Source organism: Pagrus pagrus (genome assembly GCF_965226575.1).
Source record: "Pagrus pagrus genome assembly, chromosome: 12".
Lineage (NCBI taxonomy): Eukaryota > Metazoa > Chordata > Actinopteri > Spariformes > Sparidae > Pagrus > Pagrus pagrus.
In genome coordinates, this window is record NC_140196.1 from 21,883,278 (window position 1) to 21,900,660 (window position 17,383).

Consider the following 17,383-nt stretch of genomic DNA (forward strand, 5'->3'; position numbering starts at 1 on the left):
CAATGCTGTTCATTCAATGTATGTTCGTGATTGCAGCAGTCTAAGTTCTTTGTTTATTCTTGTAGACAGAGATGTTTTATCTTTAGAGCAGCCATTCCCAAACTTAAGGATGACTTTAAGCCTATTTTCCTTGCTGAAAAGAAAAATACAACTTTACATCTTCTAAGTCCAAGTTCTTGTTTACTGAACTAAGACGAGCCTTATTACCTTTATGAAGGTCTTGTTTGTCCTTCAACAATCACCTCTGTTTTTGGATTAATAAATCCTCAATTCACAAGTAAGATGTAAAAATATTGTGTGTGACGTATTTACAAACTGCACGTCCTTTTGCTTCTGGTGCCAACTCTGCAGTATATGTCTTTAGTTATCTCTGGCATTTAGTGAAATACTTCAATTTTCCCAGTTCGATTTGTATATATTGTTAATAGTTTACCTTTAATTTTTTTTTTCGTATGATGTTTTTAGCCTTTTTGATTATTTCGTAGGTGTTTTTAACTACAGTAGCAAGGTTAGCCTGTCAACTAACCTAGCTGACTTTCTTAAAAACTCTGCATATACACACAACAGTAGAACCTTTCTGTCTTTTGTGATTTAAATCTCTTATCCAGTAATGATGTCAGACATTTACCCCTCGCTTTCACTGTCATTTTTGGCAGCTCTTTCAAACAAGTGTAAAAACGACCCATAGTGACTTAACATTAGGATGTGGCTAGCTTACACCGCTAACAGTTATCTGTCCATCTACGGTAAACATCTATAGTTACCTTTGTGCTTTTTCATGCGTAACTTAGTTTAAATACTTCACTTTTCACTTTTCACAGTTCACGTTTATTGTTAATAGTTTACTGTTTCTGTTTAACATTTTTGATGCTCTAGAAAGATAGGTAGCCATTAATGATGTTAGCTAGCTGCACTCACGCTAGGGCTCATTTTTTAGCAAGATGTTTGAAAAAGCTGCAAAAAAATGAGCAGTAAAGCTCCAACCTCATTGCTGTTAAGGGATTTTAATCACAAATCAGAGAGAAGGGTGAACTACTTTAATGTGTATATGCAGAGATTTTTATGAAGCCAGCTAGGCTAGCTGACAGGCTAACCTCACTAGTTAAAAACACCTACGTGATTATCTAATTGATCAAAAATGTTAAAAACACTGTGTACAAATATATACGATAAACTATTAACAATATACAGGCTACAAATTAATTGTGAAAAGTGAAGTAGAAGCTAAATTACGGATAAAAAGTCACTGAGATAACTGTAGAGGTATACTGTGGAGTTTGCAGTGGAAGCAAAAGGACGTGTTGTTTGTAAAGCAAATATACGTCACACTACACTGTGCAAACAGAGAGTAGGGCCACTTTAGCAGCAGTGACCACTCACTGCTGCCCCCTATAGTTTTGGGGCTACCTTTGAATTCTGGCTCCCTAATATGAAAGTAGTGTCGAGTGGACCAGGTTTAACTGAGTGTTGGTCATCAGTCCATACCTGCCAACATTACACCGTGAAAAAGATGGAGATTTCCACCACCATATAACCCTACTTCACTGATGACTGTTGTGATAAATACAAGGGTGTGAAGATGAAATTAGTTTGAAATTCTTAGCTCACAGTAAAACACATTTTTAAAGAATGTACAGAAAAAGGACAAAAATTAAATCAACATCTCAAATTTACATCAACTAACTGCAAACATTGTGACGGAGCGTGTGTGTTGAGAGGCCATCATCACTGCCAGGTAGACCTTCAAAATGAAGATGAAATGATGAGCAAATGACGAGCAACTGAGACAGTAGTTAAATGACAATAAAGACGAAGGTCTCACAACAAGTTGAGTGAAATTTGGAAGCTTGTTTGTTCTTCTTGGGAGCTGCTTCATCCTTTTTCAGCAGCAAACTTAGCAGACCGAAGGGTCCTTTATGCTGCCCAGCTCTGCCTCTGTGTTGGTTTGCCAGGTAGCGTGACACGAATCCCACAATAAACTGAGACACTCCCATTTGATTTGTATTACTATGAAAAGGGAGAAATTACCAATTGGGGGCACAGCGGGGGAAAGGGTTAAAAATAGGGAGACGTTGGCAGGTATGTCAGTCCCATTCTGGACTTATCAGTGTCCTCAGTAAGGACACAAAAACCTCAGTTTGTAACAGATGAGCAAGAACAGACCTTTCAAAGCATGATGAAATGAAAATATAATGACATGTGGTCACTAAAAATAAATTACTTATTTCTGTTTAAATAGATTCCCCTCGACTTAAAAACAGCTGTTTAGGAGCTTTACAATGAGGCTCTTGGGCAAATGGGATTCAGTGTTATGCTCAAGGACACTTGAACACACCTCATTTCTTCCCTTTTTCTTGATGAAAACATTGTTGCTAGTTTTCTCCTCTGCCATGTGACAGCACTACAAGCTTGTACAGCCTCTGTTGCTATGACAGTGGTCCTGCTTATTTATGTGAAATGAGTAATAGCATATATATATATATATATAACCCGACCAGAGGTTTATATGCCAATTTATTGTAGTTGCTTCCTGTTGATCAAGCTTTCATCTAAGGGCTTTTGCCCATTTTCCCCAATTCAACCTGTTGATCTTCCATCACTCCTGCCTGCTCCTTTACTGTATCACTGGGAACAGTCCTCTGTGCTGCAGTTCAGCTTGGCAGACAAAGCATTCAACATGTATTTTTGTTTGGCTGAGATAAGAGCAGGGCTTTTCAGGGAGGCTATTAAGGTGAATCACCTTCCTACTATCCAGCTTTCAAGTGTGGAAATAATAGGTTGTAAAGATTTCCATTAGCCCGCCAAGAATGATGCAGGAAAACATATAATGGTTAAGAGTTAGTCTTTTGATTAGCAAATCTAATGAGCTGAGTCCAATTACAAGCCCATCCCACCACCATCCCTCAGTGATTTTCATATATTGAATTGATGCCAGTAGACACATAAAAACATGCAAAAGAGGGATTTAAATTTTTAAGATTAAATTACAGAGACAGGAGCTAAAACACAGCGTTTCAGACGGAGAGATTATACATTGGTCAGTATGAGACAACTGATGTGTTTTGGGGTTTTTTTCAAGAAAAAAAAAATATGAACTTGAAAATGAGCAAATTTTCATTGTATTTTTTGTTTGTGACTATGAAAGACAGATACTGTTGGAAATACGTGTGCCTTTCTTTTGCATTATATTAACATTTGCAATCCACTGAACGACATTAACACTTCTCAAAATTATCTTCCTTAGCAACATGTTTCCAGCCAACCTGGTTCAAGCTACTTTTCAACAGGTAAGCAAACACTTTCAAGGCAAAACATGAACAGCACTTATATTACAGAGTTTGACATTTTGGCAAATGTGCTCATTGAATTTAAAGCTGAGATTTAGTTGAGAAGATTGATGCCACTCACTTCATTTGTCTACGCCAAATATGAAGCTACAGCCAGCAGTCAGTTAGCTTAGCGCAAAGACTAGAAACAGGGGGAAACAGCTAGCATGGCCCTGTCCAAAGGCAAACAAATATATGTTTTTAGAAGCTCACTAATAAACATCTTACATGTTGTTTGTTTAATCCACACAAAAACACAATGACAAATCCCAAACTAGCTGTTTCCCCATGTTTCCACTCTCTGCGCTAACCTAAGCTAACTCGCAGCTATTTAGCACACAGATGTGGTATAAATTGCCTCGTCTAACTTTTGGCAAGAAAGCAAATACATTTATTTGACAAAAATGAAAACTATTCCTTTAAAATTAATTGTTGAGGCATTCACCTTTATTATTTATGATATATTTTATATGTTTTCTTTCACAGTGCACTACTTTGTTTTAGATTAACATCAAATTTATATGTTAGCATTGAGGAACATAATCTGTGACCTGTAAAGTGCTATCGTCTTTAACGGAAAATAACACTGTCTACTGCATTTATCAACGTCTCATTAGTGTAATGTGAATCTTTTAAGCATAATTAATATGTTAACACCTCTGATATGAGCCCACACGTGTTGTTCCGATGTGACAAGCTGCTACTCTCAGCATCTCTGTTGTTGTCATGTTTACTGTGCTGATGTTTGGGCCTGTGCTCTGCTTTGGTTTCAAGTATCGAACCCAGAGAGTCCCCGAGCTCATCCCAAAACCAACAGTGGCTCAGCTCCTGGATGAGACCACCACACGTAGGGTCTACATCTACGGCATCCAGGACGACAACGGCACAGATGTCCAGAACTTCTCTCTGGATCTCACGCCGCCACCTGATGTCATCATGAAAACATCACCGGGTACCAGCGAAGGCATGAATGTGCTGGGGATTGTTATCTTTTCTGCTACAATGGGTGAGTGGCTGGCATGGATTCGGCACACACACTCTCACACAGCAACATGCACAGTGCAAATGCAGAAATATAGGTAACAGCATAATGGAAGTCTTGGAACACCCACATCTTTGCATAATTTAGTTTGAAATGTGTTGTGCTCCCACGAGGGCGGCATTGAAAAACTAAATGACAACATTCTCAGCAATTTGTTGAAAGCATCACTGTAGGTGTATGATTGATGGTTTTATCAAGTTGTTCTGTGTGTTTTTTTTCTTCAATCCAGGAATAATGTTGGGCAGAATGGGACCCAATGGAAGCGCTTTGGTCAACTTCTGCCAGAGTTTGAACGAGGCAGTACTGAAGATTGTGGCCATTGTCATCTGGTAAGAGTTGAAACCCTTGAAATGAAACATAATAAACTGAAACAGCATCAGGATGGCAGTGTCCGTCTGTTGCTCGATCACTTGGTCCAAGCCTGGGTTTTAGCTGTACTGAGAGATTACAGCGCCGTGTTTGTATCTCACGCCTGATTAGGCTCTCTAAGACTGCCTGATAGAACACATACATACGTTTCTGGCCGATGCCGTAGTCTTCACAGAAAGACATCTCAAACACCATCTCTTCAGTGTTTGACCTTAGAAAAGGGATAGACAGTTCAAAAACAAATAACCAAAATCTATACAGCAGAACCAGAGATACGGCATATATAAGTTGCATTGTGCATAATCTAGTCATTAGGATTTTAAAAGCAAGAGGAATGTGCAGAATAAAAAAAGTGATATCAAAACAACATGTTGTGAATTTACAGTAATGCACTCTACCTTCCCTCCTTCCTTCTCAGGTATTTCCCCTTTGGCATCGTTTTTCTGGTTGCCGGAAAGATCTTGGAGATGGACGACCCTTCGGCCATGGGGAAGAAGTTGGGTTTTTACGCCATTACGGTGGTAATGGGCTTGGTGCTACACGGCCTATTCATCCTCCCGGCCATGTACTTCTTCATCACTAAGAAGAGCCCCATCGTCTACATCAGAGGCATTTTGCAGGCCCTTCTCATCTCCTTGGCCACTTCATCCAGGTAAAAGTGGAAGATCTGACTTTTGCAATCATAGACTGCAATGTAATTTAATATTTATTTATAAATATGGGGACTCTTTGATTCCAGGCCAAACATGTAGTGGAGACCACATTTCATTTAGTAGTTTAATAGTTAATATAAAACGGGTCACAGAGGACAACATAAATGAAAGATTTTCAGAGAATGTAATTATTTGTATTTACTAAATGTTTTTGTCATGATGTTTACCTGAACAACTTGAGTGCACTGAGCGCTATTATAACATAACGATAAACCTCAACTCAGGGTTCAGCAGGAAAAAATATGCTACTAAGAGAGCGCCATGGTCAGAGTAGATATGCTTTTATCCGACATTGCTAGTGTAAATGGATTGGATAATGGGAGTCACCTTGAATTAAATGGATGTTTGTTTGGGTTTGACCCTCTTAACCTCGTACTCCACCTCAGGTCCGTCCTCTCTATATTTGACTCCTCCGACAACACTTCACCTTGTTGCTTTTTAAAAGGCTTGAAAGGCATTCCTAGAGAGCATCAGAGTGTTTTGCTCCTGGTTTACAATCAGTATGATGACACATCCCCCGTTTGACACGTTAAAATGCTCTCCTGCTGCGAGCAGCGGTGTTGATTCGTGTATCTTTTACTATTTGGTGCGTCAATGCGTGATACTACAGCTAATTGAGATGTAGAACTAAATGAAATGAAAATGATCAGGGCTCACCTCACCAACCGTGCTCAGAGAATGAAGAGAATAAAGCTGACGTCCTTAGTTTGTAATCACAGCATTTATACAAATGTATCTGCATCCATGAACGCTCTTTCGGTTCTAAGTTGATTACTTACATTAAAGCAATTAATTTTTGTGTTGTCAGTTTTTTCAGAAATGTTTTGTTTAAAGGTGCAATATGTTTACAATTTTAAAAAAATTGAATTATCAACAGAATGTGAAAAAATAACATGTGACTTTATGACATCTATGCATTGTGGTCAAGAGATATAAGTCACCATGCTAACCAGCTAACCCTCTAGCCGAGTGCCCAGTCCGTACCACGGGCTACACAGCTAACTGAGCTAACTAGCTAACAGCAGCTACAGTTAGCAGCACTTAGCAGTTACACTGGTAATATGATGCCCCCTATTTGTTACGAGTATGAATTTTACATGAGGTCAATTCTTACATATTGCATCTGTAAATATGCAAATGAGACAATATCTAATCAAAAATGCACTACTTGAAAATATTGTCAATCATCCATTAAAATTAATTGTCGCCATGATTTTAGGATTTAGGATAAATAAGGCTGTGTGTGATATATGAACAAACCTTCTCGCGTATCAGAGAAAACGTAGCGTATTATTGGACAAAAAATGGCGTATTGGGTAATTTTAACTAATAGACATCACTATTGCAACGTACCCAGTTGACTACTTACCTTGAGACAATTATTTTTTGTATTTCAGGTTTTCGGATATTTTTGGTTTTAATGGGCAAATGAGACTGTCCAGAACAAAGAACTGAACTAAACACTATATATGTGTATTTTGGAGCACTTTCTTTCCTCTCATCTGAAAAAAGACATGTTATAGAAACAAATACCCCAAAATATCAAATTGACCGGTGCATAAAAAAATCTGTTTTCAATTGTAGTGTCTCCCCTTAAATGTTTATTATACTCACATATGTCCTTTCATACCCAAAATAGTGTCCCCGACATTGACTGCACGCCTGTTTTTTTGAGTGTCTTTTGGTTTGTGGCCTTTATGGCGAGAGCTTTAAGGGCCAGAGACAACATTTTCACTATGAAATCAATCCAGGAGCACTATAAGTGTTCCATGATTTGTAATGGGGCAAAATTAAGCGCCCGCCACACTGAGAAAATTGCTACCCAGAATACTGTAACAAAAGAGTATCTCTTTTTTGTGTCATTCATGACACAACGTTTTTCACGGAGGAGGCTCATCATCTGTAATTATTTATCTTTCTCTTGCTGTAGCTCTGCCACTCTGCCTATCACCTTCAAGTGCCTCCTTGAGAACAACCACATCGACAGACGCATTATCCGCTTCGTGCTGCCCGTCGGGGCCACCATCAATATGGACGGCACTGCGCTCTACGAGGCCGTGGCAGCCATCTTCATCGCCCAAGTGAATAATTATGAGCTTGACTTTGGACAGATTATCACCATCAGGTAAGGCTCCCTGACATTAGACCGGAAATGGCTAATTAAAATATAAAATGATCCTGAACTATAGTAAATGTCAGTGAGCGAGTGAGGTCACAAAAAGGAAGGAGATTGGAATAATGGCTCCGTTTTTAAATATCTGTGTGGAAAGTAAACTGCTAAACCTTTTGTTAACAGCGGTTTCTGTAATTATATTGACTTTATTGTTGTTAAGTGGATAACATTAAATCTAATGAAGAAAGCATGGGGCTTTGGGGGCACACCACTGATTTTGCACATTAAGTTCAGCTCATTTGCCACCGGGAATATTTGTCAGCTTGTAGAAGCAGTCATTTTCTGTGGATTTGGAGAAAAATTGTAATGATGTCATCAGGGTTACTTTATTCATTTTTTAGCAGAAAAGTGTGCATCACATGGCGAATTGAGTTTGAAAGACATTTATCTAATGAAAGATGCTATTAGGTGGCATTATAAGAAATGTAGAATCAAGTGTCTTTTTTCTAATCTAAATCTCAGCAAACAATTCATTTGAAATTGTTAACATCAACAACTCTGTGGACAGCTTCTGATCCCAAAAGCAATTTTCCAGATGAGTAAAAGCCTCCCAAAGTCTGTCAATGAAAGCAAATGTCATCTGAGTCAGAAATTGCTGCGGGGATTCTTGTGCCGCTTTGAGTTCAGCATGTGAATTAATCTAACGTCACACATTTAGTTTAATTCAGAATTAATGAAAAATATTATGGGATTTATGGGATATTTACTAGATACACATATATGTAAATGTCACACAGATTACGCCTCATATGAGCTTCTTAGTCTGATCTGATTTCTGCTAAATCAGTCTGGAATCCCCGGGGACACAGCCGGACAGACAAAAACGCCAGCAGTCCCTTTCCTACCAACACCACCAGCCTATAACTTTCACCCACATTACCTGTGGCCCACCCCAGTTTGAGGTAAAAGGCCTGTCCCTCCTCTGATTTCATGACATGTTTTACTGTAATAACATTTAGCAGACTGGGCTGCAGTCTGTGCCCATTCCCTCATAATCCCTTGGCGGTAAAACCCATATGACCTGTATTACTCATCTCCCTTGTCACGCCAGAATTATAATAATTTTCCCTCTCTCTGCGTCCTGTTCCCGTGCCGTTTGGCTGCTGACCGCGGAGCTCTTCCATCTGCATGCTAACCCGAACCCAACCCCCTCCACAGTCCTGCAGAGGAACAGTTTGTCAGTTTGTGCACAAAGGTCCAAGGTCTCGGACAGAAAATCCGCTCAATCACTTTCCCTACAGTTCCCATTCTCCCTACATCACGCTGGAATATTTATTGAAATCCTCCATGACCTTTAATTAAAAGTCAGTGCCAGAAGGAAACCATAAAAAAATTTAATTATGTAACTTGACAGGCTAATATTATATTAACTAATATTAGTTATTATAACTACTAGCTTCTAAAATGACCCCTTTGCTAAAAAACCACCCCTGCACAGCAATTTGTCAATCATAGCTGAGCATCTGTACCCAGGCATCCTGGGCCTGTCAAGCTTTGGATTTGTCCACATGCTAAAGCAGAGGCCACGGGGCTGTGTCAGAGCGATACTGTTCATTTAAGGATTGTGATTTTTAAGTCTTTCAGAAAACCAAAAATACAAGAGCAACGGTGTAAGGAATGGATTAAATAATGTTATTAGGTGCTCAAACATTAACTGACAAGGCTAGCATTTAGCATCCTTGGCTAACTAGCTGGCAACCTACGGTGGAAGCCAAACTGAGCATTTCTTCCAAAGGCAAGGATGCATTAGTCCTGCTCCTGGTGCTGTTTGGTTGGGTTTAGGCAACAAATATACTTGGTTAGGTTTAGTAAAACATGCTTTGAATTCAAATAGAACCTGACCACAGGATAACTTCTCCCATGTGCACGTTTCTGGTCATTTGCCAGGTCACAAAGCTGTGACATCACCACAATGTAATTGGTCTGTTCTAATGACAGTTCGGGGGCAACATGGTGACATCATCACGCACGGACGAATACCCCATTTTTTAGGGTTCTTGTTTGAAAGTGAGTCGCCTGGTAACATGAAAAAAGTCAGCTTGAGGATCAGAATTGTCTTATACTAGCTGGCTATCACAGCTAAAATGCATTAGACACAATTGTTGTTTCAGTCAGCAAAATTTAAATTAGCTAGAAATGAGTCATTGGCTGCTATTGAAGAGCCTGCTTTTGTTTATGCTTGTGTGATCCATTGTTTAAAGGGGCTCTGTGTAACAATTTGCAGCAATCCTCATGTGTTACTCACTTTTATATCTGCTATATGTGAGCAGGTTGTAACGTGACATTGCAAATGAAACCTTCATGCTGCTGGACTCTGTGTGAAGGTCAGATTTTCTGCAGGATGTGACTTTTAGCTCCGCTAACAGAGAGCAACAGTAGCTTAGTAAGCAGCCTAAGCTACGCATTACCTTGAACTATGTGCTGCAATTTTCCTGATCACTCCTTGCATGCCCCCAACAAAAACATAATGCCTGTGAACTAAAGTGCATCATCAGTATCTCGGTCACCAGGTCGTTCGTGTCTATCTTTCAACAGCACATAAAGATCTGTGTGAAAACCCCTGTTGCAAGATGATCGTGTGTTTTATGCGTAAATTAGTCTGAAAACTTATTGTAGCTGTCTAAAGTAAAAAGTACAAGATTGGATTAAATCATTAGCAGCCTCGAAATAACACCTTCTTCCACTTTCTTCTTTACTTTGACATTTTTCATGTTATAAAAATATTTGCACTCTGCTCCTCTGTCTCTTCTCCCAGCATCACCGCCACTGCAGCCAGCATCGGTGCAGCCGGTATCCCACAGGCTGGACTCGTAACCATGGTGATCGTGCTGACCTCTGTGGGTCTTCCCACCGATGACATCACTCTCATCATTGCGGTTGACTGGGCCTTGTAAGTAAGGGTTAATCTCTCCATCATGACTAGCTGAACACAATCAAAGCCACCAAATAAGTGGTTACTACATTTACAGGTAGTGTAAATGTGCTGGGAATATCCTAAAACCTGAACATGTCTGTGAACCAAATGAGTCTATAAGCTCGTAGGACTGCGATAACAAATCATCCTTAGCCTCATTAACAATGTGAATGACTTTTGCTTTTGTCATTTAGGGATCGATTCAGGACCATGGTCAATGTGATGGGTGATGCCCTGGCCACAGGAATTATGGCTCATATCTGCAGGAAAGACTTTGTCAAAGAAGGGGAGCAGGTGAGAGCATGAAGAATCCATCAATGAATAGATTTGGCCCGGAGGCTACAAACCATCTGTTTGTGTATTGTTTTCTCAAGGTTGTCATGACCTGTTCATGAGTATATTTAGTTTGCTTTGAAAGGCGGATAGGAAAGTGGGTCAGGGTAGAAGATTGCTTTGCTGTACGGCAATGTTTGACATTTTGGAGTTTGATGAGAAGAACAATACCACTGTATCTTTGCATTAACTATATAAGCTAAGAACCAGGAGTTGACTGGAAACAGCTGGTTTGGTTTCTCTGGGACAGTTTCAAAAAGGAAACTCCACCCTTAAACCACAATTTATTGTTTTTTACACTTATGTTTGTGTATGGATTAAACATACAAAGGGTGATTGACATACATTTTCATTAGTGCAGTCCATCATTATTTGACAGGCCATTATTCAGAAACCCAGCAGTCCATCAAATGTCCCAGTGGACTGATAGCCCATTTGTCCGACAGCCTGTTATGCTGGAAACAAAAGCCCACTGTTTTGAAGGCCTGGCGTTCATTAGGTGACCTTCACTGTCATGGTAAAAATAAATCTTCGTCATCAATAACAATAATTAACATGGTTGATGTTTTGGAACAGTCGCAGTTCTGTTAGGTTTTGGCACCAAAACTACATGATTAGGTTTAGGAAAAGACTGTGATTTGGCCTAAAATAAGTCAGTTAAAGCTGGTTTTGACAATCTTACCAAGATGTGCCACTAAAAAAGCAAGCCAACTTTTGAAAGTATCCAACTGAAAAAAAATCCCACCTCCTCCCTTCAGGGCCACTCTTCCAAAACACATGGACGAGCTGTGAGATGTATTAGTGGTTAGTTTTGCTACATTCAACAGACTCTCTCATCTTTAAAGACCAATAAATGCATAAATGAACAACTCAGTTAAGTTCTGAGTCTGATGCTGCCACCACAGCTCTGTTCGGCCCAGGGGCTGCATGTTTGATACTAACGTTAGCCACTACAGGAGTGTGTTGCTGCTGCAGCAGCTCTTTTATTGCGCTCTTGTGCTTTGTGGTACTCACTTGGCAAGCTGCTGAAGAGCAGACTCAGGGCTGTGTGCTGTGAGCGCGGCACATTGTTGTCATCACTCACCATTAACCGACAACCTCATGTCTGACACACACGTGTAAGAAAACATATTGTTCATAATGGACCAGCATAAGTAAGAAATGAAAATAATTGTAAAATCTGATACGACAAGTTTGTTGGAAGGGGGTGGCTGACACTTCGCTGCCCAGAATGAAAGCAGGTTTTTCTGCATCTTCCCTAGCATCTATAAAATAAATAAATAAATAAATAAATAAATAAATAAAAGTCTAGTGTGTTGTGAAGAAATGACCCACACAGTCTCAAAAACTATAGCCAATATCCTATAAATCCCCTTGTCTCATAGTATCAATTAGCTACCAGCACATGAGGGATTTCTGTTTTTAAATCCAATCTGACACTCAACACTAAAATAAAAACAACTAACCCTTTTAGTCATGGCTGCTTGTTGTTAAACCCAACGCATTCAGCAACCTTTCTCTGCCATTCTTGAGAAACTAGCTCATTAGCTCGCCAATAGCTTTAGCTATGCATCCCACCTAGCCTTGTGGAAGACTCCGGTCTAGAGCGATGAGTGCAAAGGGCAAGCATGTAGCAATGGTACATAGGTAGACAGACAGGTTGCCTGTCCAGTCCTTTTATATTGGCTGAATGAGACGATTAGTTGGGCTTATTAGAGGCCTGCGACAGCCAGTTACTTGATTTTTCTTTTATTGGCATTTTAATTACTGACTGCTGTTGGATCATTAAGATTTTCCACAAATATAACAAAATATGCTTCAAAAATAACATATAATAATAAATAAATTCGTAATTAAATAATTTTAATAATACAATTTAAGTCGGTTAAGTTACGACCATAAGTTGATCATATCAAAGTGTGTATTTATCAAATGGGCTTTCATTCCAATGGGACTTGGGTTTCAGGATAATGAGCTGTCAGAACAATAAGACGGACCGATGACCTGCCTCAAACAACCTATGTACTGACTGTACAGACATTAGTTGTAAACTAGGTAGCAACACTGACTGTGTGTGTGAGAGCGTGCTCCAGGATAAATTGAAAAGCTTTTTCGTTCAAGTTTGGAGAGCAATCCTAGACCAGTGGGATGCTTTTCAAAACCTGGCGCCTACATTTCCCACGGCACAATTTAGCCAGTGAGTGACATCACTAGAAGTAATTTATCAGATTACATGCAGCTTCCTCTGGAGCCCCAAAAGGCTTTACAGGCTATTACTTTTGTTCACTTATTCAGAAGTAGTCCCCAGGACCTGTAAACACACTTTAATGTGTAAAACTGGTCGAGTTGCCCTTTAATAACACTATTCTGGGTCCCTCTTCTTCTCCTCCATGATGATTGTGTTCACCAGGTGCCTCTCATCTGTGAAACTAAGCCCATGATAAGCATCCAGCAGATGATGACCTACCAGAACCAGAAGAACGGCTGCTACCAGCCGCCTCCGCCTGGCAGCAAGCAGGACCAACTCTCCCCGGACGTGGCTCGCCTCATGCAGCTGGAGGAGGGGATCCGGCCGATAGAGAAGAAGAAACACGCCCACTCGTCTCACCACAAGAGAGAGCACAGGGACAAGGACCACTGTTCCGTTGATATGAACGGGCTGGAGACAAACGTGTAAAAAGCAGCTGCCCCTGCCGACAGCTACCGGCTCGTCCACAGCCGCCGGGCCAGCAGGAGAGGAAAACACATTAAAGATTGAGGTGACCTAAGTTCACACGCTTTTCCCCTCCAGGAAGGAGAGCGGCCCGAGTGGATGGATGCAAATGACCCTGAAAAAAAGACATTTCTTTTTCTACATAACCTAAATAATGACCCACATTTGATTGTGCGTGTTTGTGTGTGTACATATTTATCAGAGATGTGTTATTTGGTACCAGCGGTGACAGCGTGCTGCTCTAGCGGAGAGACATCTTGTCTGAGGTTTCACAAACATCCTCCCAGATCTGTGAGTCAGCCCATCTCAAAGGAAACGGAGAACACAATAGCTAATATCAGATTTAATTTAAGGAACCCATCCCCCCGTGGACTGCGGAGAAAAAAAACAAAAAACAGAAAACATTTACTCCTCATATCTCTTTGTATTGATTATTGCTTTTTTTTTTCAGTAATGAAACTCAGGCAGAATATTGCCTGTTGGAACATTTTTCTAATAGTCTGACTCACTGGCTCAATAAAGCGCACAACAGAGACAATATGGGAAGAAATTTCATTTTAACACACATGCAGCGATTTGCTTCACATTCAGGAAAGAAATGTGTCACAGTAAGAAAAAAAAAAAGAAGGTATTACTCTCAATTTTCCAAATTTTCTCAGCTTTCCCAACACTTCTCTGCCTTGTGGTCCCGAGTCTACGTCAGTACTCTGCCTCATGCCTGCAGTACTGCACGGCCGTTGCCAGAACGAAAGGCAAAAAGAAGATGGTCACGATGAAAAACAAAGACGAGCGTTTGCCCTTGTGTTGAAGTCATGTTACGTTGTCTTTGCATCCCATTGTATTCCCTCTTTGCCTTAAACGACCAAAGGAGAAGCATACGGGACAAGTGCGACACTGACGAACGCAGCAAAACACAAACACAAGACGACAGTCACGGGTCATGCATAATCTGAACTCTGTCCATATGTATGTGATATATGCTGTACATGTGTGTATTTCAAAAGTTAAACAAATGTAGATTTTACAACCATTCGCTGCCATTCTGTATTTGCTCAAAGAAACATTTCACTGTAATCCGAAATTTGTAACAATGTAAAACTGTGAAAAAAAAGAAAAAAAAAGAAAACATCAAGAGATGAAAAATATATCAACAATGAACAAATAGTACATTGTTAAGAGTTATTTTTTAATGGTTTCAGAATATGAGGTCTGAGTTACAAGACGTGCAGCTTCAAGTTTATAATAATTCAAGGACTGAACACTGCAAAAGTGTTTCGTACCCTCTCTTGTAAAGGCACACAGGAAGTTTACTTGTTAGAAAAGAGAAATGTCCTGTTCAAACATGAATAAATCCAATGTTAACTGAGCAACTGAGCTGTCAAATGAGCTGTCAAGAGAAACGATTTAAGAGTCCTGGTTCAATCAAAGCCATGTGTATCGGGTGGCTTAATAAACACTGGAAATGACTGACAGGTGAAGTGAGAGACATTGATCATCTTGTCACAATGCAATGTTCTGCTTGGTAACCTTTGGTCTTGGCATTCGTGTGGATGCCATCTGACATCCCTATGTATTGGCCCGAGGAATGTGACAAGGAACGTGACTCAAAGGTCCCGTGTCCATCGCGTTGACAGGTCAGAGAAAAGTCTGATCTACGTTAGGGCCTCCATGGATTGGTCTTTTTCCTGGATGTACTTAAAATGCTCTATCGGATTTGGATCTGGGGAATTCTGAAGCCAAGTCGACACCTTGAGCTCCTCATCATGTTCCTCGGGCCATTCCTGAGAAGTGTTTGTGGTGCATGAGGGTTGCCATGAGGGGGGTTGCGCCTGTAATGGTGTTTGGATGGGTGGTGCGTGTAAAGTGGCATCAAGATTAATGCCAGGACCCGAGGTTTCCCAGCAGAACATCACATTTTAACAAGATGATTAATGCTATCCACTTCACCCATTGTTGCTGATTGATGTATATTCTACACATTGCACTCGCAAACATTTGAAGGTTGCACTCCCATAGACAGCTCTTTGAAGATGCTGTAAGGTGTAATTTTCACTGGTCGCACTTCTGCTTTCACAGAAAAGCCTTCAGCAGCCTTCAGAGTAGCCTTGGAGCAAGTTTAGGGTTATAAATGTCAGAGAAGCACCATTACCAAGGCAACCTTGAAGAAAAAAATACAGGAATTGTGTGTAATTGGCATCCCAACGACAAAACATCTAGGCGATACAGACTGAAAGGAGAGTGGCCGGAGTTTTAAATTGAATAAGACAGGTGACTGCTCATCAACCATGTCTGGCACTTCTCCCAACTATGATATTCAAGTTGAGAATGAAAAGACAACACCCATTTTTTTGTTTTTGTTTTGTTTGTGTGTTTTTGTTTTCCAGTAAGTCTAGACAGCAAGGACATTACTCTCATAAACAACCCTTTTTTTTCTACTCAGGACTCTCAGGGGCACTCAAACTTTATAAGTGGAATATCTTCAGAGAACAGGATTGATTAAGGTCACAATGTTCTATAAACATGTCCCCATATTGAGAAAAAATAATGATGTCTGTGGTGAAGCAGTGGGGTGCACGCTAACATCATACGGCAATTTATTACATGAAATATCCAAAAGAAAATTGGCATAGCATAAAGCATCAGTAGCGTGGCTATGGTTACATGATAACATTCTTTTATTAATGTTTCTAAAAATGACTGCGGTGACTCCTATCGTACTATGATTCACACACCTAATCTAAGATAATTACTTTTTTGTTGAAGCACTGAAGTAAAATTAGTGATGTTTGAGATATTCAGTGTGCTTGAACTTTAAAGTGAGACTGTGACTTTTGAAAGGAAGAAACATCACAACCTTCCTCTGACAAATGAAGGCTGGATTGATGAGCAGTGGTACTCTTGCTCAATTCAGTACACTTTTGCTGCTACAGCCTGACTTGCTCTGGTATGACCACTAGCTTAGCTAATAGTTATCTGTAAGCTAGATAGCTAACGCTATCAATTTCAGTCAGATCCAATGACGATGTCTTTAAAAGAGCAGCTCTCAAACTTTTTCTGGCATGCCCCAATTCAGAAGCCGAACACGGCCAAAAATGTTTGTCAGTCATTAATAATGACTTGGAAAGCAACTGATAAAAAGGAATCTAAGTTGAATTTCAGTGAAATAAAGGCGATCATAGCTTGAGTTTGCTATCGAACAGCAGCAAACTCAAGTTCATTTCCCCTATGGAGATAATATTCATTCAACTTGGTCTCACCCTGCATGGCTGCCGTAAGTTGATCTTGGGAAATGGAGGAATATCCAATGTGCTATTACCCTTTAACTGGCAAACAGTCCTGGACATCATCCGTACAATTGCCTTGTGTTTTGGTGTTTAGAGGATGCCACCTCAGAAAGGCCTTTCATTGTTATAGATTTCTCTATTTAAAGATGCTTCAAAAAGGTTAGTGGGATTAGTAGGTATGCCCAGTGCTAGAGAAGATAAAAGAGGTCTCATTGTGACTTTTGTGAGGGATTAAATGGCTATAAAGCCTGTAGTGATAACTAGAAATGTAATTGTTTCTTTCACTGTATAAAGACATTTTTTCAGAAATTGTCATATGCAAGTTGTGAACTTAGTGGTTGCTTTTTACAAGGTATGCAGTAGTCCAATCCACTGAACGAATGACAAAGACCAGGCCTTTGCACGACCGTTGAGTCCTATTTGAATACATATGTGCACTAAACTTTTTCTTTTACTTTCTAAGAAACCTTTGAGCCGAGGCTATTTATTCGAGCACAGGCTGAGCTACTTAAGTTG

General features: G+C 40.0%; 1 protein-coding gene across 1 annotated transcript in view; it reads left to right on the forward strand.

Moving 5' to 3' along the window:
• Positions 1-13,703, forward strand: part of slc1a7a (solute carrier family 1 member 7a) — a gene marked incomplete at its 5' end in the record, with an annotated part of 36,557 nt that extends 22,854 nt beyond the window's left edge. The window contains 8 exons of the mRNA XM_084368557.1: positions 3,245-3,287; positions 4,101-4,332; positions 4,598-4,697; positions 5,156-5,389; positions 7,381-7,575; positions 10,379-10,513; positions 10,732-10,831; positions 13,281-13,703. Of these exons, the coding sequence (XP_084224683.1) occupies positions 3,245-3,287; positions 4,101-4,332; positions 4,598-4,697; positions 5,156-5,389; positions 7,381-7,575; positions 10,379-10,513; positions 10,732-10,831; positions 13,281-13,547 (1,306 nt within the window). The 3' untranslated portion in view covers positions 13,548-13,703. The remainder of the gene's footprint in view (positions 1-3,244; positions 3,288-4,100; positions 4,333-4,597; positions 4,698-5,155; positions 5,390-7,380; positions 7,576-10,378; positions 10,514-10,731; positions 10,832-13,280) is intronic.
• Between the last annotated feature and the right edge of the window lie 3,680 nt (positions 13,704-17,383).